The following is a 27866-nucleotide window of genomic DNA, read 5'->3' as shown; positions in this document are numbered from 1 at the left end:
CAGATATTCATCCTTAACTATCCAGCTGTGTATAAATCATGCTGCCTTCCTCAAGGTGGAATCCATAAAATTGTCTTATAAATCCACTCTTCTAACACACCAGTGAAGTACTTGCAGACACACAACCCAGTGAAACAATCATGGGAAATTCAAGTAGAATGTTTTCCGTGGGGATTTTTCTGTCTGTGTTCCATTTTAGGCACCTGCCTGAATAGCATGTGTTGAATAGGGAGTGGGGGAGAAGGCAGCTGCAGCATCCCTCAGCAGCCTGGCAGCCTGGCTGGAGTTCCTCCTGTGCTCATTGGGGAGGAGGTCAGGCTAAATGAGGGGACATCAGAAATGCTGGATGACTCCTTTGGAACAAACACAGCTGGCTGGGGCAGCCTTGCTCTCTTTGTTGAGGGCTGGCCATGGGCACACACAGCACAAGGGACTGCTGTGCTGCCCCACACTCTCTCAGCTTCACCCAGTAATTCCCAGCTTCAAGATACCCTGTCTGACACGCTTGGTGATAGCTCCCTGTGCCCGTGCTATTGCAACCAAAGCTTCCTCAACTCTAAATTTTGAAAAGTGAGGCCTCAGATGTTGCCTTGCTTGTGCTGGGCAGAGGAACACATTTACTGCTTCTGCAGAGGAGGGGATGCAGGTTAGCTCCCTGTTGGAAGCAATGGCTTATGATTTTCATGTCAGCTCTGCAACATCTAGTCCAGAGTGAGAGACCTCAATAACCCTTGTGCCTGTGGCTGAGACACTGAGGGGAACAAAGGTCTTTACATACACTGACCTGCACAGGGGAGATTAAGGGGTGTGTGTGTGTCTGTGTGTGTCTGTGTCTCTGTGGGGGGGGGGGGGGGAGACTTACAAACCAGGGCTTGGTCCTGTGTGTGCACAGTCCCCCAAAAGACGTGTTTTTGGCAGAGCTTGCACTGACAGTGAGTTCTGATCTGTTTCTGAGCCATTTGTTTAAATGGATAAATACCGCTCACCCCCAAAATATTGGCTTCAGTATAAGAAAGCACACATAGAAGGTAAGTACCTTCAATAAATACAGCTGCTTTTCTATGTTGGGACCATTACCTATGGCTTTATTTTTGTCATACATATTCTCATGCCTTTATTAGTATTTCCAACAAATGATAGGTCTAGAGAGAGAAATATGTAACTCACCTAATCTGTTACCTGTAAACATGATCATCAGTTTCTGTAATTACTTCTTCAGTAATTACACTGTTATTGATGACTTCTTCTGATGACTTTGAGCCTGTACTACAGCTCTCCAGAATCTCTGCTTTTGCACCTTGATTTAGGTCTGTGACAAATATGAATGACCTGAGTTACGGTTATCTGTATTTATCAGTAAGCATATTAAAAATATCAATTACTGAATTTAAAAAATTAATTAGGCAAAAGTATAAAAAGTATAACAGTCTTAAAGGTAATTCACTTCTTGCTTGTATACATTTTATTGTGCTACATTTTTGCAATAAATACAAGAGGAATTATAGATGTAATTGATCCCAGTATGCATTTGGAACAGGTTTGTTGCAGAAAAGATGGGTGGCACTATTGAAAAAGAGGAACTACATAATTTCTGCTGGGAACTTGACATGAGTGAAATAGAATTTGACCTGAAAAGCAACATTGTGCCTATCGGGACAATCAAAAGAGGGACGTTCTATCACAGAGCTTTACTTTTCAAGGTACATTATCATTTATTTTGCAACATACCATATTGTTGTTAAATGGATAATCTAAGCTAAAGTATATTTGCATCAGTTTGATACATTATTTATATTCATGTAAAATCTTTTGTATACAGTTTCATAATTTTTTGACAGCAAAGCTGATTTCCCAGTGAATGAAAGCCAGCATCGCTTCTTTCTGTAAACATTCTTGTTGTCATTAAATTGTCTTAAGTGATATCAGCAGAATACTTGATAAATGGCAAAAAGCCAAAGTATTTGATTTGGAGTCAAAACATTTTACATTTTCTGTAAACTGCAAAATATTGAATTATGCAGCTTCCTTCTTTTTCCGTGCAGCAAATGTAAACTTGTTGAGACAACTTTTTATTTGGTATCTATCCAGGATTCTGTGATAGTATATAACAGCTTCTATGTTCTAGTTTCTTAGAAGAAACTGGGAAGTTTTATTTCTTCTTTCTTTGTATGAGGATGTACTGGTGCAGCCTGGTTATCTGCCCCATCCTTTTTCCTTGGCTGGATTTTTCTCTTTCTTGAATGGAAAGAAACAGAGAATCAAGGGCCTAGCACATTAAGAAGGAAGAACCTAGGAAATAGTACACAGGAGAAAGTGTACAACCCTAAATTTATGGTATCCATAGGGCGATAAAGTTTCCAACTTATTTTATGACATTCTGAGGGTGTGAATTAATTATGCTCCACTGTCCTAAGAAACTTTTGTAGGGACAGGTCATCTCTCTTAAAGCCACAGCACTCTAAGCAATGGGTATCTGTCCATTCGTAACAAGTTAAAAATCTTGCAGAATTTCATTCCTTCACAGCAGATGTGTGTTGAAAAAGCAGTTTGGTAGCTGGAAACCATTATAGGTCTGTCTGTGATAGTGCAGCCCAGAGGAAGGGCAGGTGTTTCATCTAGCAGACACTTGCCTCACATTTCATTGCTTCCCACATTTCCAGGGCTGAAAAGCAAGGAGTGTGCTTCGGAGTGAAGCAACAGTCCTAAACTTACACTGATAAAAATGTTAGCTTTTTACACTTAATATTTCATATAGCTATATGTGTGCAGTATGCCTACGCCTCATTGTTTGAATATACTTCAAAATGTTATTCAGAAGTAAGTTTCCAAGTAGACAAAAAACATTTCTGGGTACTGTGGGTGTTGCACTTCATTTGAGATCTGAAGGACGGGCTGATAACCATATCAGTGTTTGAAAAGAGTTAAAATGAATGTTTTTCATGCTGTACATAGGATATGTGAGAAATAACATTTAAAAGCCTACTCTTTCTATGCAAAACCAACAATAAAGGTTTGAAGTTTGGAACACTTGAGAAATTTATAAAGTATGTTTCAAGAAAGTTCTAGGCCTTCCAGGTGTTGGTTTTGTTTTTTTAAGCATCACTGGGCCTTGCTGTTTATCACAGAGGCTACATGAATTAACTACAATTAACTACTTTTTCTTTCTTTTTTAGGTGATAGCCGACAGAATCGGCATTGGCTGTAGTTTAGTTCGTGGCAAGTATAACAGATGTTGGAATGAAGTTAAATTGGTTGAATACTCTCCCAAAGGGTTTCTGCTTCCTCCTCAAGACTATGTTGTAGATCTAATGTTTGAACCAGGCTGTTTGCTAAAACAAGGAACTACAAAGGCTGATCAATACAAACTCATTTAATAATCTTGATGAATATCACCAAAATAAATATTTTAATTATGTTTGCAGTGCTGTATTTATGAAACATGAGAGGGTTCATATCCAACTATCAAAAAAAAGTGTATCTGGTATGTTGTCTTAAAGGTTTAATTGAATGAGGTTTTGATATCTAGCTTCAGTGCTTAGAAATGTTGTTAATTTTTTGGTAGTATTTGAAGACTAAATTGCAAAACTACAGATTAAAATTTGGTAATCAATAATATTTGGTGTATGCTAACATTACAACATTTATTAAATAGGTTAAATTCCAAAACAGTATATTCTTTTTCTTTTTAATTTTCCTTCAAATCCCATGCACACTTATAGGAATTTCATGTCCATAAAGCAAAAAAATGTGACATCTAATGAAATGACAAGACACTTAAAAACAACTGGACAATTCTTGTGTGAAATAACCCGAGAACTGAGAACTAGAACTACAATAACAGTATACTTTCAGCCTCTGAAAAAAAAAAATCCATTTATATTTCTTAGAACTTGGCAGAGTTAATATTTACAGATAATAAGATACTCTGGATGAAAGTATATACTGTTTGTCCTGGCACAGAAAAGACAGATGATTGATAAGTTAGTGCTTGTGGTCTGTTTAAGTTCTTTATTTTTGACTTGAAGATAAAATGGACTCTGAGAAGGCAGCAGTTTTAGGCAGGGAATTTGTATTTCTTGCAGCCCCGGGTAACGTGGTGCTGCTGAAGAGTAGCGGCGCTTTTAAGAGAGGTAAGGTACTGGCTAGAACACTCTGGGAAGCACTTCCTGGTGAAACTGTCAGGGATGTACTGGAGTATTTCAGAGAGCACCACTATCAATTGAGTTTACTGTGGAAAACTGAGAGAGTGTACTGTACAGCAGTTAGGCCAGTGCAGGCCTAACAGAACTAAATTTCAGAAGACCAGAACACCTACAACAAGGCATTTACTTCCTGCCTACCAAAAATGTGATTTTAAAAAATGGGTCTGTATTATTTTAGCTTTTTAATGTTTGTATAAGCACAGTCACTTGCCTTGACTGCTTTGGTTGAGGAGGAGGTTTGTATCTGTTGTATTCATTACTGCTCATGAGCATGATCCCACCACTCCCTCTCCTTCCTCCTCTGACATGCAGCCTGATTTCCTGGTAGCCCTTAGGGGAACATTTTATCTAAATTTATGTTGTAAATTTGCTTATATGGCCTCATGTTCATTTTTTTTTTTAACCTTATGTTCAGCAGTCCTCTAGACATCAGAATGAAAATGAAATCTGGAAACAAAATGCAGGATGTGCTGGCAGAACTGAGAGAAAAGTGAGGATGTGTTTCTTATCATTGCTATGTAGCAGGTAGGAGACTGATGGAAGGTCATATGCTCTCACTGACAGGTATGATTGGGTATAGAAACCCACAACTTTGAAAGTCCAGTAAATTGAAGTAAAATAAGAATTAATTTCCTGCTAGCTATCATTTTCTATAGTTTTCTTACACTGGAATTTCATTATTTTGTATTGGAACCATAATGTTAAAGTATGACTTACTGTGTTTGAGGAGGTCTTGAAAAGAAAGCAATTTCTGTTGTTTCTAATAAAAATCAATATGAAAAAACCAGACAAAATGCAGTTTTTCAAAATAAAAATTGGGAAATTTCTAGGTATACAAGCTCACTTTACATAAAATAATTATCTAAATAAATAAAACCAAATATTATACCCTGCATTGCATAATGCAGAATTTGATGATCCAGAAATGCAGGATCCAAAAATATTTTATGTCTTTCACAGTTTTGAACTTTGTACTGAGTTCTGCCACTTCAAAATTGTAATGCACTTGGATGTCAGCATTAAGATCTAGGTAGAATATAAACACTTCAATCTAGAATGGTTACTTTGAAAACTGCACTTTATTTGTCAAGTACGTCAAGAAATGCCACACTTTTTTATTTTATGTTAATCAGAGACCTGTAATTGTGTCCATGGCCTGGTGAAGAGTCCCCCCACCCTTGATAAGAGCAGCTCAGCTCACATTCAGTTCATTCCAGAACTGAATCAGGAAGCAAAATGTTTAAACATTTCTACAGGGCTCAGCTGGGTGAGTATTCCGAGGACATGCCCAGCACACACCATTTGGCTTGGGTTGTGCCTGAGGGAATTGATTGCCTACCTTCATTTAAGGAGCAGATGGGGAAGGGCTCATATTTCCTTTTACATAATAGTTCACTGGGCAGCTCAGTCACACAGAAGGAGTCAGGCTTGATGCCTTCCTAAGCACAAACAAAACAGTCTGCAGCTACCTCATTGCAGGATCTGTTCTGGCCACTAAGCACTCTGCATCCCTTTTTAAAGATCTGCTGTCGTGCAGAAAAGAGTGTAGGATTAATAGACTACAGAAACAGAAAAGTTGGGCAACCTCTTCAACTTAATATTTGGGAGTAGCAATTAGGCTTTTCCTTTGGGAAAAAAGATAGTCTGGGTCTCCAGTACCCACTTCCAGAAATGTTCTTATGTTTTACTGCCTAGACACGTAAATATCTATTGTAAAATGTAGAACCTGTACCCTACCTAGAACAAGATCCTCATAATTAGGTGCTCTCCTGCAGGCTGAAAAGCTGTCTTAAGCAAAGGTAAGAACTGAGACAAGGTTCATTCCTCCAGAGCTGTAACCCCCAGGCAACGACACAGAAATGGCCTCATGGCCAGCAGCTGTACAGAATGAAAACCAACTGAGATGTGCTCAGTTTCTTGAAAGAGAGGGCATGTTGATGGTTATGCCAGGACAGTGATGGGGACTGAAGATCCTGATTTGAATGAGGCACCCCCAAGTCATCCTCACTGTCATGTCTGTGCTTCTGAGAGAAGCTGGCATAAAGACTTTCCTCCTGTTCATGGAAACTGCCCAGCTTAATATTGACTGTGCAGAGATGATGAAGTGCCCTGCTCAGCTTCCCGCATGGTCTCTTCCAAGGCATCTGCAAGTGACAGACCACACATGCACACACATACACACCCTGCTGCCCCCACTACTCATTACAAAGAATTTTAGTTTTGATTTGGCATTGAAAAGCACAATGCACATATATAGCACATCTGCATATCAAGAAATACGAATCTGGACTGTGTTAATAAAAGGTCAGGTACGATTCCTACCTGTCTGATGAATGTGAATCAGTAAAGCAGCAGACAAAAGTGGTGGTGAGATCAATGGGATTGCAACTTCCAGTAGAGGTTTTGGTATGAGAGAGTCTAATGCTTTGGCCTTGCAAATCTCTGCTTTTGCTTGTTCTGTGTGTCTGGGACCATTGTGGCTAAGGGAGTAATTCCAGTCTCTGCAGATGAGTTTTTGGCTGAGACCTGTTTCTGAGGGGTGCTTCTGGTAACCACCGCACTGCAGAAGTGGACTCTGCTTCCCCCAGCAGGCGCTGAGGCAGAACAGATTGCTGGCAGCAGCAGTACCAGCTCCTCCATGCTTCTCTTCTATTGCCCTTGATCCTGAGGAGTAGGAACACTGAGGTTAACTGACACTTATTTTATCTTTATGCTAGCAAGGAACAATTGCAGTGTAATTTATAGATTTGGGACATTTCGAATGCTTTCTGATTACCCACTGCTGAAGTAGAGCATTGGCTTGACATCAGTCCTTCTAACCATGCCCTCCCATGCTTGTAGAAATTGAAATGAGCTCTTCCTCCAGGAAATCTCTGTTGCTGACTAACTCTGGGTCCTGAGAAGAATCCAGAGCTCTCAGAACAAAATGCATATTTATTTTCAGATGTAAGTGGAAATTTTTTCTGTTACTTTTCTCACTAAACTTGTCTTCAGGGAAAAACAAGTCTTTTATTATTAAATGTGGGCTTTGAATGGTGACACATTATTTCATCAACAGCTTCTTGGCATGGATCTGCACCTCTTCTATTACATGATTCATTTCTCTGTAAATCCATCTCATTATCGACACAGAGTGTCAGAATGGAAACTGCAGAGGCAGTAGACATTTACTGGCCAGTATGTCAACTTAGTTAAGACGGAAAAGTGCACTAAAACATTTATTATATTCATAGCCACCTTGCTGGTTTATACAAGGGTCTTTCTCCCAACAACTCTTTGGCACTTCCTATTTTCCTTCAAAAGACTGGAAAAAAAAAAAAGAAAAAAAAGATCCCCATATAATTAAAAGCCCAAACACATCACAGCAAAGTAGAGGAAGAAAGCATAAGAATGGACAGACAGACTCAAGCCAGGAGTCTGTCCTTGAAAGTAAACTATCTCCAACAATGGCCAGTATAGAGAATGTAAAGAGCATGGCTCAAATACATTCCTGCATTTCCAGAGTACTCTGCTAGGTTCAGCACTTCACAGCTGAGGGGATTTCTGTGTGTCTAGGGATTTAATAACACATTTACAAAGAGATGAAAACACATAGCATAGATACACCTCTACAACCACCCGCTGGCACATCCAATACACAAACCCTCTAACACTACAGCTGTGACACTGTACCTCCTCTCCTCCCAGGCAGCTGTACCTCTTCCCAAATAACACAGAGAGAAACAATCAAAGGACTCTGCTCTAGCACTGGCTGTGGCCTTTGCAATACAACAGTGTGTATGGGACATGATACCAGTCCCATACATGGGGCAGCTCTCCAGAACTGCTACTACAATAGATCTTTGCAGATAAATTAACAGCTGTTTAGCCCTCTTAATGAGCTTATTATTTTTCTCTTATACAAACACTGTCTCTGACACTGAAACATATCAGAAATAGTGGAATAACTTTATTTGGCCTTCCTTGTCCTCTGTCACCCAGGCAGAATTTAGAATGCACGTACAGGTAGAGTATGCACAGGAATGAATGAAACACAGTGGGAGAGAGACCTACAGGAGAGAGACATAACCCTAACCCATATATACACACGTATGTGTCTTTGACCTATAAAAATGTTATTTGTAGGACATGGAAGAAATTGGAGTATTGGAGATACAATGAGCTAGTAAAAGGTTTTCTTTCATGAAGAGTGTGCTTATTTGCATGGTAATGAACCAGCTAGTTCTTCCAGGTCATTGATGTTTCACTGATATGCTAAGACACCATCTATGGAAACCTTGTGCAAAGCATAATTGAAGCAAGTTCTTATTTGGAGTTGGGTAGGTGCTGGGGGAAATACAGCAAGATGAGAAGAACAATCACATCAGAGTAGGCAGCAGATCCTGTTACTCATGCAGCCCTTTGCCCAGGCTACACCCACCTACTCAAATGCTGTCCACAACCAGCTCCCCTCATGCTGGTCCTACCTTGCAAGTGAGCACAGCAGACCCTGTCTTCAGCAGACCAAATCCTTGGGCTCCCCAGGATCTCTTTGCTTATTTTAGAATAAGAGACAAAAAAAGCTCTTCAGCAAGAGCTGTTTGCTGCTGGTTTTCACTCCCTCATCCATGCTGCATAAAAGTAACAAAACTGTCCCAAGGCTCCACAGAGGGTAACATCTTTCCTTTTTGTGGTGACAGTATTGTGCAAGTTTGCTGTAAAAACACAGTGCCAAGTTCTTGTGAAGCAGAAACTGCTCCAAAGTCACTTCATTCTTTTGTTGTAAGAAAGGCTGAGCTAAACACCCGACCAGAGACCTCAACGCCTGCTGCTCCCACAGCTTGCAGTCTTGCTGTTTCCATTTTTTTTTTTTGCTTTCTCTTACTGTTTCAGGAAGACATCCCTAGATTATCTTACTGTGTCTGATACTCATCTCTTGTGTTTTCTCATCTACATCCTGTTGTGGTTTAACATCAGCCATCAGCCCCACACAGCCTCTCATGTACTACTCCTTCTGTAAGTGGGGGGCAAGAATCAGAAAATTCAGTTTAATAGGTAAAACAAAAGCTGCACATGCAAGCAAAGCAACCCTAGGAATTCATTCACCACTTCCCATGGCCAGGCAGGTATTCAGCCATCCCCAGGAGAACAGAGCTCCATCACATGTTAACAGTGACTCAGTAAGACAAACAAAATCACAGAACCAATTGGGTTAGAACAGACCTCTGAGATCTCTGAGTCCAACCATTGACAGACACCACCAAGTCAGTGAGACCATGGTTCTAAGTACCATGTCCAGTCTTTTCTAAACACCTACGGGGAGCGGACCTCCACCAACACCATAAAGTCCATCATCATGAATGCTCTCCCCCTTCCTTCTTCTCCCCTCTGTTTTATATATGAGCATGATACTATAGGCTATGGAATATGCCTCTGGTCACTTGGGGTAGCATCCTGGCTCTGTCCCCCCACAGGTTCTTGTGCAACTCCAGCCCACTCACAGGTGGAGTAAGGAGTAGAAAAGGCCTTAGTGCTGTGTAAGGGCTGCTCAGCAGTAACAAACATCCTCATGTTATCAACGTCCCCAGCACAAAACCAAAACACAGCCCCATACCAGCTACTGTGAAATAAATTAACTCTATCCCATTCAAAATCTGCACACCATTTTCTACAGATCAGCAGTTCTTCCTAGTTATAAGAAGGATTTGAACAAAAACCCCCACACCATAGCATGTTTTTAATTCCTTTTTAGTATGAGCTTCTCTGAACAAGGTGCTTTTAGTGATACAGTCTGAAAGAAGATTCCTTAAAGGCCAGGTGTCAAAAAGATTTTAAAGAGTCAAAAGGCTTTTCAAAATGTCAAGTCATTAGTTTTAATTGGCATTAGGGAACATATTATGAAAGACTGGAGGTCTGCACAGTGTCCCAAGATATAACAGATGTTGGTAATGATACCTAATTTCCAAAGTTGGAGAATTCTCTGACAAATGGGCACTCTTAAGACACAGTTTATCCAGGGTAGATCATACAGAAGAATCACATGCTGTGAGTGCCAGTTTCTTTTCATTACACTGTTTTTTTTCTGCAGACTTCTAATGTAAGTGGGTTTAATCCAAGATTCACCTGCTATTAATGGGAGCTGCATTACCAAAGAGAGAACTAGTGACTAAAGGCTGGCTTCTAGGTATAAATATGTGCAAAAATAAGTCAGGGACTGTAAGCCCAAATATTGGGCTATTCAGGTACTAAATTTCTTCAGGATCTCCCAATGACAAGACAGCATCAGGAACTGACAGGGACTAGGACTTTGCAGCACTGGGCCAAATTTAATGTTGTGCCTAAGTAAGCTCCCTGCCCATTCCACAAGGCAAGATCTGTGTGGTGTGTGTTCAGGTCTAAAACACAAATAATGTGAAATGCAGGGTGAGCTCAGGATGCAGAGTTCCATATGACAAGGATCACACTGGTCCGATGCTGCTTCTGAGCAAAACCTCTGGTCAGAAATCTGGAGTTATTTACACAGGGATGACTCTGTATCATTTGTTACCATGGGACAGAGGAGGGATGGGAGTCACAGAATCCTAGAATGGTTTGAGTTGGGAGGCTCCTAAAGATCATCTCATTCCAACCCCCACAGTGGGCAGGGACGCCTTCCACTGGATCAAGTTGTCCCAAGCACCATCCAACCTGACTTGAACACTTCTAGGCATGGGATATCCACAGCTTCTCAGGGGAACCTGTTCATTGCCTCATCCAGGGGCTGCCACTGATTCAGTGTGTTGTTACCACTTGCTGTGTATTTGCTGATCACAGAAATTCAGTAGTAGAGAGTAGCACAGGTTTCAGTCAGGTCCATGTTCAGTTTTGATACTGAAACACTGCTGGACATTAGGTATGGTGGGGAGGTATCTTTGCTTGGCACTCAGAAAATAAAGTAATTCACTAACAAATGGGCTAGCAGCACCTGGCCTATCAGAATTTTTTCTTGCTAAATGAATGGCAGTATGGTGTAGAAACAAGAGGTCCATGTGAATCCTAGAGCCTGCTCTGATCCTTTCTCTACCCTCTTCCTACATAGCAGATATGGACAAAAACATCTACCACAGCAGCCCTGACTCAATACACTCTGCCTTTTAAAAAGCTCCTCACCAAAGGTTCTCACATTAAGTTGGTTGTCCCCACAGATCTGGCCAGATTTTATATCACAAGAAGCTGGAGAAAGTTTTGCTCAGTTCAGAGTTGTTCAGATAATTTTTTTCAATTTTTTTTTCAAGTGTTTTCTTCCATACGTGGTAATGTCAAGGGGCTTTATTAACAAAAGCTGCTTAAGCAGGGGTTTGAATTTGAACAGGGTTGTTTTTTTTTTTTCACTTCTGCACCTTGTTCAGATAGGTCCTGGAAAAGAAACCCCAACTCCTGTTCCAGTGGGAGCAGGGTATGCTGGGCCAGATTGCCACCAGGAACTTCATTTTCATGAAATGGAAAACCAGCTCATGCCTTGAGAACAGAATGCTAGTTTCTCCAACAAAATAAATCTTTGGGGGCTCACCTAAGAGAGAAGGAAAGGAAGATTCACAGCTTCACTTACATGAATCCCAAATTTAAAAATACATCTAAGATGAATGAGTGGGAATAAAACTTGTTCTAGTGAGCCTCATTCCTCAGTAATTCCCATTTTCTGGGAAAAAGGCAAACTCTCTTATCAGGGAAGTCACTGTAGGAGGAGAGGCATTTTCCTAATCTGAGCGTGAAGCATGCAGTACTCTTAAATCATTTATATTTTACTTTTTTATGATGCAATCATGAATTAGCTTTTTCTGTGTTTGTAATGAGAGACTAGAACAGAAGGTCAGGGCTTAGTTCAGGGTGATAAATCCATTAAGATAACCTACAGAAAATTGCTGCTAAATAAGTGTTCATTCAATTTTCTGTTCAGGCTTTGGGTACTGTGTGGAAGGACCATCTCAGTTCTTCACTACCTTGGGATAAAAGCGATAAGAAATCACACACAAATTTGTGGAATTGTATTATTACTGTCCACAATTATTATTGTATTATTACTGTCCACATGGCTCAAGGAACTGGATGGCATGATATTGGGGATGCACAGGGTAATGCAGGGAAATAGCCTGGATTTGTTGCTTCCCAATAGCTGCCCCTGAAGATACACATATTCCATACCAGACCGCCCGTCTACTTTTAGCTGAACCAATGGTTCAATTGCAGAGTTGAGTTTTCTATCAAGGAGTGATTGCAAATTCCCATTTAACTTTGAATTCATGCCTTCACTTGTTATGCAAGGAATTTCTCAAAGCATTTAGAATCCTAGTATAATTTATGCTGGACACGACCTATGGAGGGCATTTGGTCTAATCCCACTCAAAGCATTTGTCACAGTGGACCAACCCCCTAGATCTCGTCCAACTGGAACTATTCTATTCTATTCTGTCCTCTTCAAATTCCACCCTTAGACTACAAGAGAAGGCTCCCACTTAAGCTAGCCCACAAATATGACCTCTTACTTTCCAAAAACAAAGGTTAGAACAATCAGGTATCCTACAGCTTACGATTAGCAAAAAGAGACATTAAACCATAAAGCAAACAAAGTGAGAAGTTGTGTGTTCATTATTTCTGATGATGTCTTTGACCTGAATCACATCAGGCTGCTCCATAAATGAATCTAAGCAGAATCCATAGATCAGCTTCAGGGAGGTTCAGATCTGCATTCAGTCCAGAGGAAACCAGCACTATCCTTTTCCAAGTTACTTTGACACTTCTGCTTCTAATAAAATTTGCCAAATTCCCTTTCCATGACTGGAATTCAGCACCAGAGCGCTACCACATATCTTTAGATAGTGCTTCCATGTGGAAACAGTATCTCCATATACAAGGAGCTCATAGTTTCATCACATCTGAGTGGCTAGATGCTGGCTGTGGAGCTGTATCCAGTCTATTAGAGGAGAGAGAAGACTCTGCTGAGGAAGGATGTGGAATTCCTGCCATATCTCCTACAAAAGCATTGAGGGTTTCCGTGGAGGAAACAGAGCCCCCCACTGATACAACCCACCACTGAAGGGCTCATGTCAGACCCTTCATTCACTCCCCGGGCACCTGGGCACACAGCACCCTACATATGACAGGTCCAAGATAAATTGTTGCATGGTGAGCTCCCACGTGTTTCAGTGGAACCACCCCACAGGAGGGGACACACATTAGGTCTGACAAAGAGAGCAAAGGAAAACCAATTGCATACAAAATGAAACCACCACAATTTCTTTCAAGTGTTTTCTTCCATACGTGATAATGTCAAGGGACTTTATTAACAAAAGCTGCTTAAGCAGAGGTTTGAATTTGAACAGGGTTTTTTGTTTTTCACTTCTGCAACTCGTTGTTGCCTGGCTGAGTGCTCAGTACCTGCCAGCACAGACATTACTGGTGGTGCTCTGCTTGTCCCCACAGCCATCAGTCCAGGCAGAGCCTGAGCTGGGAAATGGCTGGAGACTGAATAAATATTAGCAGGATAGTCTGGGCTGTGACTGCTTCCCTCTTCCCTTCTGCTTTCGCCCACACATGTGATGCTGCTGCTGCCTCGGCACAGAGCCACACTACAGGAGGAGCTGAGGAGCTTCTCCCCATCCACACATGTCTAATGGGACACTGTGCTTTGCATGAGTGACCCTTCCCTGGATGCAGCTTGTGTACATGCTGGAGACAGGTGACATTTTAACAACAAAGCTGCTGAATTACATCTCAGGGAGAATTTACTTGAAAATTTACATAATGTAGTTAAGGGAGATTTTTAAATGTTTCCTCTTGTGCATAAGGGAGAAAAAAAAATAGGAGGAAAATTAAGTAACAGTTTAATTGGCTTTCAGAACAGTCTATGGGGAGAAAGGCAGGCCGGATATCTGCCTAGCTACACGGCTTGGTGTGTGCTGTAACCATGGGAGGCAACATTACAGGCATGACAGGACAATGATTTGGTTTTTCAGCACTGAAGATCTGAAAAATGAATTACCTCCAGCTGGGGGGTTGTTTTCCACTTGAGGAAGACCTGTCATGCTGGTTTGGATGACTGCAGGTCAGGCTTCTGTTGAAGGGGAAAATGGAGGATTTTCTCCTGCTCTGCCATGCACCACCTCAAATATGGATCACAGCTGTTGGGATGAATGGGATCTGCCTCTTCCACCACCCCCCCTCATTTTAATCAAGGAGTGGCTTGTAATGAAGTGGGTAACTGAGAGGATGAAGAGGTTTGGGCTGATGAGCCTGATGCCTTTCACTTCTTCTGCTCCCACTGCCCCCCAGACCCCTACTTCCCTCCTCCAGAATCTGAGGAAAATGCTACAGCAGCAGACCTGTGTTGGTTCAGTTCCCACTGCCTCAAAACCGCTGCATTTTGGGATGGTACCAGTAACAGAGACCTGCAAGAAAGATACTGACAGTTCATTTTTTATTTAATTTTGTCTTTAAAAAAAGCACCAGTTAAATCGATGTCAATTACATGAAAACATGCAAGTTTCAGGACTAACCACTTTCTCTCAGCTTCCTTCATTTCTCAGATAATTCAGGGAGAACTCTATTGATTATCTGTCGTCCTCAGGAGCAAACACCATCTGAGTGAGATTAAGACCAGGAATGTGAGGGAAATGCCTCTTTTCTACAGCTGAGCTAGAGACAGAAGCAGGGAGTGACACCATCACCTGCTACCACTTTCTAGCCCTAAGCCACTTGCCAGAACTGGGGAAGTGTCAGATTGGGTCTCTCCTCACCAAAGGCTCCCTAACCTGTTCCACCTCCCTCCTAAACCATGGCTAAATGACTGATATAAGATGCCATAGGGGCTAGCTAGAAAGTGCACTGAAAGATCACAGGATCATCACTTGCCAAAATGGCTGAACATGGAAAAATATTGTCCCTCTGCCTATAGCATGGATGCTGCCTTCTGCCAGCACCAAAGTGGGGTGGCAAAGCTCTCTCCTCCCTGCCAGCAGCACTAGTCTCCTAACACCCTGAATCACAGTCCTGAAGACTCACAGGCATCACATCTCCAGGGGTTTTGTCCAGGTACTCGGGCTTCACTCCACCATGTCTTATTACAGAGGAGAAAGCCATAAATCAGCCGTGTGCCCTGCTCCCCCCTGCCACTGCCGACACTGAATGCACACGGAGGAGCCTCGCTGATACCCGTGCTTTGCTGCAGTACTCTGTGGATCCGAGCAGAGGCAGTGATTACAGCCGCGGTACTGATCAGATGCTGTGTTGGATGTACTCAGCTGCCACGGGGCAGCTCTGTCTTGGGCATAAGGATGGTTCAATACAAACATGTATATACAGGACTGATCACACATGAGTGTTTTTTAGCTTTGATTTTAGAATTGGGCTAGAATAATTAGACTAAAATAAATTTATTATTAGCTTTGTTTATTATTAGCGTCATTATTAGCTTTGTTGTCCAATGTAATCAAAACACTTCCTTCCCCATCCTTCTGAAGTGATGAACTAATTCCAAATCAGAAATGAAACTATGGGAAGAAAAGCAGACAGTAGTATTAAGGCTTAACCTAGAAAATTAACTTGTGTTTAGGTCTACCTTTTAAGGATGGGCACACAAACTAACACACGTGTCCTATTACAGGTATATTTATAGGCCAAGCCAAGGCAGCTGTGACTGCAAATCACCGCAGGAAACCCTCAGATGGCACAGCTCCTTTGCCGTTCCTCAAGAGCAATGCCTGTAACACGCATCCAGGACAGCAAGAGCGCTTTTGTATGCAAGTACCAGACCTGTTCTTCTTAAAAACAATCTAGAATAGCTGCAAGCAAATATCTCAACAGGATTTTGTTACGTTTACGGCCGCAGAGAGTGTTCATTTTTAAGCTGCTCTCGGTAAGAAGTGATTGAAATGTTTACCTGCAAATGCTGCATCGGCATTTAAGCGGGTGCTTTACTCATTGCTTTTATGAGGTCTGATTCTTTAGGTGGAACGCAGGGACTACACACAGCCGGAATCTTTCCCGGTGCCGCCCCGCCGCTATGGCTGCTCGTCCGCTCGGGAGGATGCTCGGGAGCCGCCGCCTGCTCCTCCTGCTGCGCTCCCCGCTGCTGAGCGCCGGCCGCGCCCGCGCTGCGCACAGAGGCACAGGTACCCGCATGGGGAGGGGGCAAGGACCCCCTGCTCGCCGTCTTCTGGCCGGTTAGGAAGGGCTGCGTTAGCATGCTGTAGGTTTTTGTCTTGAACTGGCAGGCTAAGCTCTAGGTTATTTGGTTAAACTATCATTTTCAAATGAACTTCCCCCTGCCCTCTCCCCCACCCCCAGTCTCACCTCTGCCTTGCAAGAGATGAATTCAGGCAAGTGTTTCCTCCTCAGGAGCTGATTGTTTATCAAGGATCCCGTGCTGATGGGAGACAGGCTGGGAGGCAGTTCCCCACCTCAGACTTTTTGATTAGGAGAGTATTGAACTATTTTACTCCCCGTTTTTCAGCCCGTCTATTAATTCTTTACCGCAAGTGTTCTTGGTGTGTACAGACTCACAGGACATGTTGCTGGAGGTTTACACCATGATGGGCGACTTCTGCTCTGCTGTTGTGTGTCCCTCACTTAACTGTGGCCTCATTTCTCTTGGGCTGTAGGTGCTGCTTTCTTCCAGTCCTCCTTCTTAGCACCACTTTTCACTGGGGCCTGTGGAAGTTGCCCATGTTCCGCAGCCCACAGATGAACATTAGTTCTGGTTTCTGAGGGTTTCCAAGAGGTTTGCCAAACCTTTTAGTGCTATCCAGGCATGAAGGAGGAACACTGGCAGACCAACCAGTTATCCTGGACAGAGGGCTGTGCTGGGAGAGTGGGTGGTACCTGGGGTCAGAGGTGCCCATTTCCTTTACAAGCCTTCCCAAGTGGTTTGCTGGAGCTGCTCTCTGGATGTAGCACACCAAACGGAAAGCAGATGCAAAGTCCTGCACATGTCCCTGCTCATGCCTCTGAGCTGCCCTCTGAGCTTTGTCTGTACCCATAGAAACTTTTGGAGAACTGAGATGATGATGGAAAGCATCAATGGAATGTAAGCTATCTTACTAAATTATCTCTCTATATCTAATTGAAGACACAGACCCCCTCACTAAACAAGCTGAAGCAGCTGCTGCTACAGACTGGAAAAAAAAATTGTCTCCGGAGCAATTCTATGTTACACGAGAAAAAGGAACAGAACCGGTGAGCAAAAGGGCTGATGCTGCCCAAGGGTGAGCCATCTCCTCTGCCTGCTGGGCACAGAAAAACCTGCCCTGGGGAGCTCTCACCACTCAGTTTCTTCACAGGATTTCCCCTGCCTTCCTGTGGATGAAAGTTAGACTCAACATACGGAACGGGGTGGATTTTGTTCTGACCCAGGCTGTTTTGCAGATGAAAAACATTCTGCATTCTTTTCATATTTTATTGGGGGTTTTTTCTGGGATACTTTCCTGCCAGATCAACTGTTTGTGTGGTGGGAGTAGAGGCCCGTCCAGAGGACAGGGAGATCCTCAGATATTTTTATCCTGTATTCTCCTTTTTATGACCATATGTAGATTAGCCATGGAAATCTTAAACATAGTGCTCTCTTCAGGAGATGGGTTCTCCCTCAGGTGCCAGATCACCCACCCCACATGTCTCCACGTTTCCTCCTTCTGGGAAGGAAGCCATGTAGCATTGTGGGTGGAGTGCTGGTTGTCCCTAGCCCAGAGACAAGACTTTTGCACACATGGAGCATGTACCATGTGATCTGTGCCCAAACCCATATCTGTAAAAGAAGGATCCCAGTACCAGACCATGCAGGAAGGAGGAGAGTCTCTTTGTAAAGCCGCTTTAATGTTGTGGCAGTCCATAGCAGAGCCCTGGCCTTTGGGATCCTGCACATTTCACCAGTTTCCTGGAGGTCATGACTCCATCCTTGGTACCTGGATGATTTATGCATCTGACTGGTCTCAAAGTTTGTGGAGGTAGGGGGTAGTCTTCACTACTAGCCCAAAGGCATCCTCCCCTTCATTTTTTCAGGCTGCTAATGTTTGTTCTTCAAAGCCCCCCTGCAAAGCCTTCTTTTTATGGTTTTTCTCCTGTTTTGAATCTGATTCCTACATGCTTCTTCCAGATGGTGAGCTTTTAAAGACCTACATTATTAACTTCTCTTTTTTCCTTCCTATTTGAAAAGCCATTCAGTGGGATCTACCTGAATAACACAGAATCAGGAATATACTGCTGTGTGTGCTGCAATGCCCCCCTCTTCAGGTAACATCCTCTGGATTTCACAGCATCTTTAACATGTACTGATTGTGGTAGGAAGGGCAATGTCTTTTCATGAATGGCATGGAAAGTGTTGGTCAGAAGAACAATCCCTGGGTGCCCAAGTGCTGTGTGTAAGTCTTCCAGGATGCCTGTGGTGACACAGATCCATGGTATGCCTTTTCCTTGAGCTGATGAGGGTTTGCCCGTGGCCAGCACACAGCTGTCAGGCTGTAGTCTGCCTATTTCTCCTGACACACTTCTTTTTAGTTGATAATAATTCTCTGGTTAAGAGGTCCTTAAGCCACAAGCTGCTGCAAAAGACATGTATTTATGCATGAGTATCACTGTGTGTTTGCTCTGTTCTTGTGCTCCTCCAAACTCATCTTCTGCCACTCGTGCTGCTGGGGGGGAGAGGCCTTGGTCTGCCTTTGTCTACTGTTGTGATGTTCTCATTGCTGAGTCCCTCACACTGCAGCTGAGACCTTCTCTTCACCCCCACTCCCTCCTTGTTCCCTAAATTAAATTCCACTATTCTTGCCTTTTTGGTTGCATCTACTTTTTAAAGCCTGGCTGCAAATGATTGCACAGTTAACCTCTGTGCTCTTTACAATACTATATATTCTGCAACTTCATTAATGTCTAAGTAAAAGGAAATAGAGTGCCTTGGAGTAGGATATGCAGAGAGTGTTCTGTTCTCTGTAACTGAACCAGGAAAGACAGTTTCTCATATTTTTGGTCTAGAAAATAGCCCTTATTTATTCCCAACTGAGAACTGAATGAAATGTGGCTGACTTAAAGGATGAATCACAGATCAGAACTTCAAATGGGATGCTAAGGATCGAGAGATCTGGATAGAAAGAAAGGAGGGGAAAATGTAATGGATGTATTGAAAATAAACCTAAACCAAGCAATTAAATTATAATTGTGTACAATTAATTTTCCTTTGGCCAAGTGCAGAAAACTATTGTTATGCAAACATGCATTTGCTTTAATGTATTATCTTCCATAGAGGTTTGCTAATGAATATGTCCAAATGAATTAATTTCTGATGTTAGCTCGGCATTACAAAATGCACTGAAGAGAAATATAAAACCTAAAAACACCTCTGGAAAATTCAGATAAATTAGAGAAATTGTGAAGTACTAAGCTGTGGAAGAGTTCCTTCCATTCCTTCAGATTTTCCTTCAATTTTGGCCCCTTTTATATTAGACAATTGATATTGACAGGCCCACATGAAGAGAGACAAACACTGGAGGGAATTGCTTCTGTTGGTAAACTAGTAACAAAACAGCAATATAACCAAACAGTCAGGCTGCCCTTTGCACTATCCAGCTTTCAGAGAATATAAGCACTTTTCTTTGCAACACAAGATAATGCTAAGCCTCACAGACAAAAAAGTTCAAACTTTCAGGAAAAAAAAAATCTTGTAGGAAAAAAGGAAACTATTAAATGTGAAAAATCACCTGAAAATATATTTTCCATGGAGTTGTTATGCTGTGGAGAACACAAGCAATGAAGGGGAGAAGTGGTATTGGATAAGAGTTTCATTCATTATATTTATTTTTTCCTAGTCCATTAAAAATGTTCTTGTGAATTTTTGTTTTTTTCAAATGCATTAGATCATTAGCTGCAGGTAAACATGAAGTATTTCTTCCTTTCTTTGAAACATGCATGTATACATTTAAATCAGAATTTAATACCTTCTGCTACCAAATATACATTTGAAAGAGTTGGAAATACGTGGAACAAACCCCTAACCTTTATACATAGCAAATTGTGGTGCTTTAATGAAATCTCAAACCTTCATCAAACCATAAACCTACAGCTGAGATTCATACAGCAAAAAGCACTTTTTAGAATTATCTGGATTCCATCCAGGACGACTGAAACAGGGATCAAAGTAAATGACATGTGCTGGAGGAATGGTGTGTCGAGGTCTAATCTAATGCATATGTTTAGGGAAAGTCCATTTATCCATAAATTAAGTGGTGAAATACTTCAAAGGACAAATATGATCTTGAACAGCAATATTTTTGGGTACTAAAATGTTTCTATTAGGGAATCTAAGTGACATTACTCTTAATAAAACCACACAGAGACCATTTCTGTTGAGAGCTAGTTTAACAGCTCAAAAGATTGTTCCTTTAGCAGTGGAAAACATCTACAGTAAACTTAAGTACTGTGAGTGGCATGTAAGGGACAGAGTCAGGGTCAGATGCAAAACCCACACAGTGTTCAAGACCTTCCTTGACTCTGTGGGTTTTCAAAGAGGATCTTTGTATCTATGTGTGAATAAACATAAGGATTACTGTGTCAAAAAATAGAGAATTTTGATAAAAAAGAAACAGAACAGATGTATGTCAGGGAAGCTCTGAAGTCATGTATGGATATGTGTCCTCCAGGCCATTCTTGGGGACTCGGTGGCTGGTAGGGACAGTGTTCATGTGGTTTTGTGGCAGGGAAAGCAGGGAGCCTTCTTGAGCTAGAAAGAAACAGGCCTGGAGCCCTGAGGACCTTGTTGTACAAACACAGAATCTGCAAACTGCATTTGCTTCAGAGCAGGCTGCTCCTGTGCAGTGTCCTATTTATCTCCAGTTTTGCGGAGAGGAGGGGAAGGAGAACATTTCTCATGGCTGTGTGTTGATGTAAATGACTAAGCAACAGCCCACACAAAAACTAACCTTTGGTCATTCTGTGCTAGCAAATCCTCTTTTATTTCCACAGCTGCATTACTCAACGAGAGCCCTGTACAGATTATAAAAATGCTGACTCATGCACTGTTCTTTGGGTTGGATTTTTTTAAGCTTTTTGTCTAGTTTGTTTGCCTTATCTTTCTAAAAGTCACTGAAATTAAGATTTTCAGATTTTTCTTCGCCGCGTGAACGACCCACCAAAATAAACATGATGTATATTACATACTTGGTTTTAAATTCTGTCGTAACTAACCTTTCAATCCCCTCGATCGAGCTGCTAGTGGTGCTGATGTCTCCATCCACCACTAGATGCCAGTAAGCGCATTGGGTTTGCGAAACTGGAAAAAAAAAACACGAGGAATCGTGAGGAAATGGTTGTGGTGAGTCTCCAGACCACTAATCTGAGAAGTATGTGAACCTATCTTAATTTCTTATTCTAACTCACGCTAGGTCCCTCTTTGATAAGAGAAGGTTCATATTGTTGTCAAAGCTTGCACAATTTTAAACAAAAGGCATTATCTCATTCCTGTACCAAATCCCTAAAATGTCTTTTGATCATATTTGCCAACGCAGTCTGGGTTTTAACATGCAGCTAAACAGTGTTGGTCACCCTGGATGTTAACAGGAGGCACCCACAAGCTGACAGTCTGTTGTACTGTTTCTTATGGCTGCCATTATCTCTTGGGAAAAGCAGATCTTTGTGCTGTGAGGATTTGTCATTGGTTGATTGATGATTTGAGCAAGGCTCTGTTTGATTTTCCAAACCAGCTTGATGGCTGACTGCAAGACAAAGCCTCTATCATCATCAGGCACGAGCCTGGTCTGGTGGGCCAGCCCAGCCTTTGTCTGCTCTTCATTTCTTCTTGTAAACTCTCTTCTCTGAGATTGCTGCATTGAGCCAGGCTTCAAACTGCAGCTCTGGAGGTGTAATGGCTAAACACTATAACATAATGTTGGTATAGCATAGCTGTCAGACAAAAACCCTTTTCTAAGCTTTACAAAATACCAACCTGACACAGAAATAGAAACAGTGAGACAAAATCTCCTGTTGTGAACTGATCGAGAATTCCCTTTGGAAAAGAGTTCCCAGCACAGTTTGATGACAATGAGAAAATTCTACTGTGCCAAATATTAATATTGGTACAACACAGGAATGAGGGAAGAAGCCAATGTTCTTTAACAGAAGCAGACTCTTTTGTAACATCTCTGTTATTAACTAACAAGAAGATCTGATTTCCACTACAGCTCAGAGAAGAAGTACAATTCTGGAACTGGATGGCCATCTTTTTCTGAGGCTTATGGTACTTGTGGCAGAGATGAAACTAACACCAATATTGTGAGACGACCAGATAACTCACTGGGGTCAAGAAGAACTGAAGTTGTCTGCAAACAGGTATGTTAATTTTGGAGATGATACAAAAAGACACAAAACTTAGCAGATAAGTTGTCTTTGTGCTCATGAATGAATCTACCTAAATACAACAGTGAGAATTACAGTGTCACTGGAGCCATTCTTTCCAAGTCTGAGCTGAAGAAAAGTATGTGACTGGGGAAAGCAATTGTGTATGTATAGCCAAAGGCTGGAGCTTAGACAGAAAATGTACTCAAGGTGTGCTGCAAGGTGTGACTGGAGATGGTAGAAGAGACTCTGAGATAGGGTCCATGCATTTGGCCTATCACAGGGACAGTTCTTCCTCATTCAGCCTTGCTAAATATTTGCTGTAGATGTTCTTAAAATATTCAGAGATTGAGACACCAGCTCTTGAAGCCATTTGCAGCCGTTACTATTTGCCCTGCAAGGTGGTAGCTGTGCCCTGCATCACCACAGCTGTTTCTGTGGATTCTCTTGTTTCACAGGAGCTACCCTTCTATTTTTTCTAGATCTTTTGACTCTCTCAGTCATCTCTTTTCTAGACTAGAAAGTTCCAGTTCCTTCAACTGTTCCTTTTTATGCAGTGCTTTTTAGTGCACTCACCGTCCTGTTGCTCTGTTTTGCTTCCTTCCCAATTGACCCTTTTCCTTCTTGTAGTAGAGTGCAAGGTTGGACACAGCACTGCAGCTGGGTCCAGCCTGAAGCAGGGGTTAGAGACTGTTCAGATGTGTTAGAAATGGTGTTCCTGTCCTTACACCTTTAACCTTTCCACAGACCATATTACACAAACACATATTTATTTTGGAACCTGCTGTAATACCCAGGTTCTTTTTCTAAGCAACTTCCTCCCTTAACCATTTCTTCCCAACCTTGAATCTGTTTTTTACTTCTGTTCAGGTATAAAAGTATGCAATTGAATTTAATGAATTGCATCTTGGATTTGGGTTTTTTTTTTATGTCTCTGTGTGTCTGTTTTTGTAAACTGTTAAGATTGTTAATGCTGTACTTCAGTGTGCTTGCAGCAGGCTTAGGTATATCTGCAAATGTACCAAAAATTTGCTGCAGTCCATTATCTCAGAAGAGTTCACATTTGCAGCCACATGCAGCAAGCACCTTCAAGTACCTCAGCTGAAGACCTCCTAATTTTATAATGTCACTGATAGCTATACTGTGTCTAATATTTTCATGTCAGTAATTTGAGTCTAATATTTTCATGTCAGTAATTTGAGAGGGGAATCCTCAGTTGATCTGTGAGAATGACCTACGGTGACCTACAATTAACCTGTAATTCTCATGACATATTGAGATGTTTAGATCCTCTCATTTATTTCCTATATTTTCTGGCAATAATCCCTTTTCTCCTGGGATCTGCTTGTTTGGGGGCAAATACTTGCCCACTGACAAGATGTGACTCCTTGTCACTCCCCAGGACTCTCCCACTCACACAACTCAACAGTGATTTAATCATGGAAGTTTCTTAGTCCAGGATAGCACAGTAATAATACTGTTGGTCCATAATTCCAATGATAATAATGCAGTGACAATGGTTTCTGGTCACCAGGGGTGCTCCCCAGGGCTCAGTGCTGGCACCAGCTCTGTTTAATATCTTTATCAATGATCCACACCAGGGGATCCAGGGCACCCTCAGGCAGCCTGCAGACACACTGAGCTGGCTGGAGGGCAGGAAGGCTCTGCAGGGGGATCTGGACAGGCTGCACTGATGGGCAGAGCCCAGAGCTCTGAGCTCCAACAAGGCCGAGTGCCTGGGCCTGCTCCTGCCCTTGGCTCACAACAAGCCCTGCAGCTGCAGGCTGGGGCACAGTGGCTGGAAAGATGCCTGGAGGCAAAGGTGCTGGGGGTGCTGCTCAACAGCAGCTGAACAAGAGCCACAGAGTGCCCAGGTGGCCAAGAAGGCCAAAGGCACCCTGGCCTGGATCAGCACCAGTATGGCCAGCAGGACCAGGGCAGTGATCATAACCCTGTGCTCGGCACTGGTGAGGCCACACCTTGAGGTCTGTGTCCAGTTTTGGGTCCCTCAATTCAGGAAGGGCATTGAGGTGCTGGAGTGTGTCCAGAGAAGGGCAGTGGAGCTGAGGAAGGGTCTGGAGCACAAGTCTGATAAGGAGAATCTGAGGGAGCTGGGGGGAGAAGAGGAGGCTCAGGGGTGACCTTATCCCTCTCTACAACTGCCTGAAAGGAGGGTGCAGCCAGGTGGGGGTTGGGCTCTTCTCCCAGGCAGCTGGAGACAGGACAAGAGAACATGGTCTCAGGCAGTACCAGGGAGGTTCAGGCTGTACATCAGGGGGAATTTCTTCATGAAAAGGGTTGTTAAGCATTGGAATGGACTGCTGAGGGAGGTGGTGGAGTCACCATGCCTGGTGACTTTCTTTGTTCAAGAAACCACTGGACATAGCAATTAGTGCCATGGTGGTGATCAGTCAAAGATGGGCTCTATGAATCTTTCCCAACCTAAATGATTCTGCCATTTTGCAGCAATACAAAAATAAAATGATACTAATTTCTGTTGTAGTGTGACGCCCATCTAGGCCATGTGTTTGATGATGGACCCACACCTTCTGGGCAGAGGTTCTGTATCAACAGCGTTTCATTAAACTTCAAACCAGGCTCTGGTCAGTGAGGAGTGGCTCTCTCTGGCTTGCAGAACATTCTTTCTCTGCTCGTACAGCATGCTTGTGGAAAACTCATGCTTTTAATATATAACTCAAATTTTAGTATTTATGCTGTAGTAGCTTTGTTTTCCAGCTGTTATCATTGTTGAAAAAATACATATTTTTGTTTTAACTCTTTGTCAGTCTGTCTTTTCATGGTTAGTGTGGTGGGTTGATCTCCTTATTGTATTTTTTAATTAAAAAAAAATAATCTGTGCAATAGTTCACATTTGCAGCTATCAACATTAGTTGTATTGAGGCTGCTGAAATGAGGTGCTCTCCTGAACCTGACTGCCTGTTCTGAGCAGAAGTTGTGGCACTCAGGAACACATGTACATGGCTGATCATGACAGACTTATACTTCTAAAAAATCATCATAACCTTCTAAAGGGAAGCAAAAATAAAATGAATCTTCAAATAAGGTCTGAGAGGGTTTTTTTCCCCCTGATGTGAGAGACCCTTAGCTGAGCCAAGTGACTTTTCTGTGAACCCATAAAAGCACAAAGTCCTGAAGGAGGACCCAATTAAAACTATTTCAGGCAATGGAACCAGTGGAGACATGAAGTCTTTCTTCTTTTTAATCAGTTATTTTGATTCTGTATCCAATCGCAGAGTTGAAATAGGGTTTGCTCCAGAAACTTCTCTTACAGCAATTATATTATAATAATGTAATGATATGTGTAATATTTGCAGACTACTGTTATCACTTATGTATTTCAGAATCCAAAAATAAAAATCAGTATGGAATTTACTGTATTTGTGGGAAATAAATTGGCATGAAAAAACCAGGCTTGGTAAAGTGTTGCTTTTGATGCCTTGTCTGTTCTTCCTTGTATAAGTTTGTAAATACTTCTGCATTCTCTCAAGCATTGTCATTACATTTTGCCCTAAATGCAAAAGAAATCCTATGTCTATTCAACTGAGCTTTCCTTCCTTCAGAATTTTTTCCAGGGAAAATAATCTCTGACTCAGAACATCAGATTCACTAAACTGGCTGGGTTTAAATGCTTCCCTGCTGAGCGTTACTAGGCAACATCTCATTTGGCTTTACCTATAACAGCCTGTTTCCACTCTCCCCACTTTGGTTGCCTCAGTGATAAAAAGGGTGTGTTCATTTACTAGTGTAGTCTTAAAGCTGTTTAATGTCTTCAGAAAATGGACCTCTACTGCACTGAATTTATTTCTGCTCCTTCCATCTTGGAGCTCTGTGGTTTTTCACTCTCCTCTGCTTTCTAGACGGGAACTGTACAATTCCCTGAAGTCGTAACTCTACAAATCCAAAAACATCATAGAAGCAATCATCACTACAGCCAACCAAAACCAGAATGGCACAAAGCCCACCAGAGGTGTGAGGCAGCATGAGTGAAGCCAACACTTGATGCTACTGATTTTATGTAGTGTCTCAGCTGGTGACAGTCCCATTGCCATCAGAGGTATCTGTTAACAGCACCAACACGCTGCTTATTGTGCCTGTGTGCATCATGCTCTGCCTCTCAGGGTTGCCCTTGCATCACCCACTGTATTTTCTGTCTGCTCTGGCTAGGCTGTGCATGCCCAGCCTGCTCAGGTCTCTGCTCTCAAGGGTCTTCACAGGTTGTACAGGAATCACAGTCTTTGCACTATCTGAATTCACGTGCCTCCTTATCCTGATATACTTTCATCCACTCTTTGTATGTTTCTTTGTCTTAAAATCCATTGCACAGCAACTGAAAAGGTTATTTGACCCTTAAAGGCATTCTTTAGTCAGGCAGCCTTCTCTCCTCTCCTCATGTTTCCTAACAGGAGAGGGTTCTCTCAGAAAGGGGGAAGGTTTTCCATGGAGTCCATGTGTTCAGCCAAGTGCTGGTGGAAGAAGCCAGCACCTGCCTTAGAAGAGTGACATTTGGCTGGGATACCAATGGAAATACCCCTCACTTCTGCAAGTGGCCTAAAGTAGAACTGGCAAAATACCTGGTTTTTCCTGCTGCTAGAGATTCCAGGTCTCACTGACACCTTTTACAAATTAAAGTGCCATGCAAACAAAACAGGCCATGAAGCTGGCAAAACAAGTATCCACACAGACCTACGTGCAAACCGCACTCAGTTTAGTACCTTGGATGGATGGACATGGTTGGTGGAGATCAGCTCTTAGTAAAATGGCAAGTTAGTACCTACTGCTCACAGAGGGAGCTTGCTAGAGCAGAGAGCACTTTTATTTCACACCTACAAAGATCTTTGTATGCAACTGGATGTTAGGAGTTAGCAGCAGCTGGTGCCTCGTCACTCATGGAGCAGGATGACCTGAGGAAAGAGTCCTGGAAGGCCTCAGTTCAGCTTGTGCAGTGTTACTGATACATAATCACATGAGCAGATCCATAGCTCCAAGAGCAGCACCTGACCTGCACTACACTGGTATGTCACCGAGCAAACACAGCGAGGCCCCCACGGAGGGGGGAGTCAGACACTGAGATAAGCAGCCTTGTTCTGCTTCATGTGAAACAGGGGAAAAGGGGAAAATTTGAGCATGTGTGTAAAATCAGAGTAATGGGTACATGGCCTTCCAGTGCAATGTAAACTGTTGGGCACTTGGGATCTCTGACCAAAAGCTCTTTGGGGCAGTGCACTTCATCTTCTTCTGTGTCTATGGTACCAGCCACATCAGAACAGATCCCAACTAAAGGCCCAAAGTGTTATAAGATCACGAAAAATAAAGACC

The 27866-nt window shown here is 42.4% G+C and overlaps 2 protein-coding genes across 2 annotated transcripts in view; both read left to right on the top strand.

Moving 5' to 3' along the window:
• Positions 1-3668, top strand: part of ARMC3 (armadillo repeat containing 3) — a 51827-nt gene extending 48159 nt beyond the window's left edge. Inside the window, exons 16-17 of the mRNA XM_059869777.1 lie at positions 1538-1700; positions 3174-3668. Of these exons, the coding sequence (XP_059725760.1) occupies positions 1538-1700; positions 3174-3374 (364 nt within the window). The 3' untranslated portion in view covers positions 3375-3668. The remainder of the gene's footprint in view (positions 1-1537; positions 1701-3173) is intronic.
• Positions 3669-15871: 12203 nt separating this feature from the next.
• MSRB2 (methionine sulfoxide reductase B2) lies at positions 15872-25948 on the top strand. The gene is made up of 6 exons (XM_059869762.1): positions 15872-16071; positions 16164-16327; positions 17284-17390; positions 18364-18440; positions 22376-22523; positions 25033-25948. Exons 2-6 carry the CDS (start codon positions 16219-16221, stop codon positions 25138-25140), a joined length of 549 nt encoding a protein of 182 aa, XP_059725745.1. The 5' UTR covers positions 15872-16071; positions 16164-16218; the 3' UTR covers positions 25141-25948.
• The last annotated feature ends 1918 nt before the right edge of the window (positions 25949-27866 follow it).

This window comes from Haemorhous mexicanus, chromosome 1 (genome assembly GCF_027477595.1).
Source record: "Haemorhous mexicanus isolate bHaeMex1 chromosome 1, bHaeMex1.pri, whole genome shotgun sequence".
Taxonomy (NCBI): Eukaryota; Metazoa; Chordata; class Aves; order Passeriformes; family Fringillidae; genus Haemorhous; species Haemorhous mexicanus.
The sequence above is the reverse complement of the archived record's forward strand: the minus strand, read 5'-3'. Positions and strand labels throughout refer to the sequence as shown.

Excerpts from the sequence above, each read along its gene's own strand:
- MSRB2 (XM_059869762.1), top strand. The coding sequence starts at position 16,219 with ATGGCTGCTCGTCCGCTCGGGAGGATGCTCGGGAGCCGCCGCCTGCTC. Across the intron at positions 17,391-18,363 it reads GAGAAAAAGGAACAGAACCG|CCATTCAGTGGGATCTACCT; the intron begins GTGAGCAAAAGG and ends CTATTTGAAAAG. Across the intron at positions 22,524-25,032 it reads CTGAAGTTGTCTGCAAACAG|TGTGACGCCCATCTAGGCCA; the intron begins GTATGTTAATTT and ends TTTCTGTTGTAG.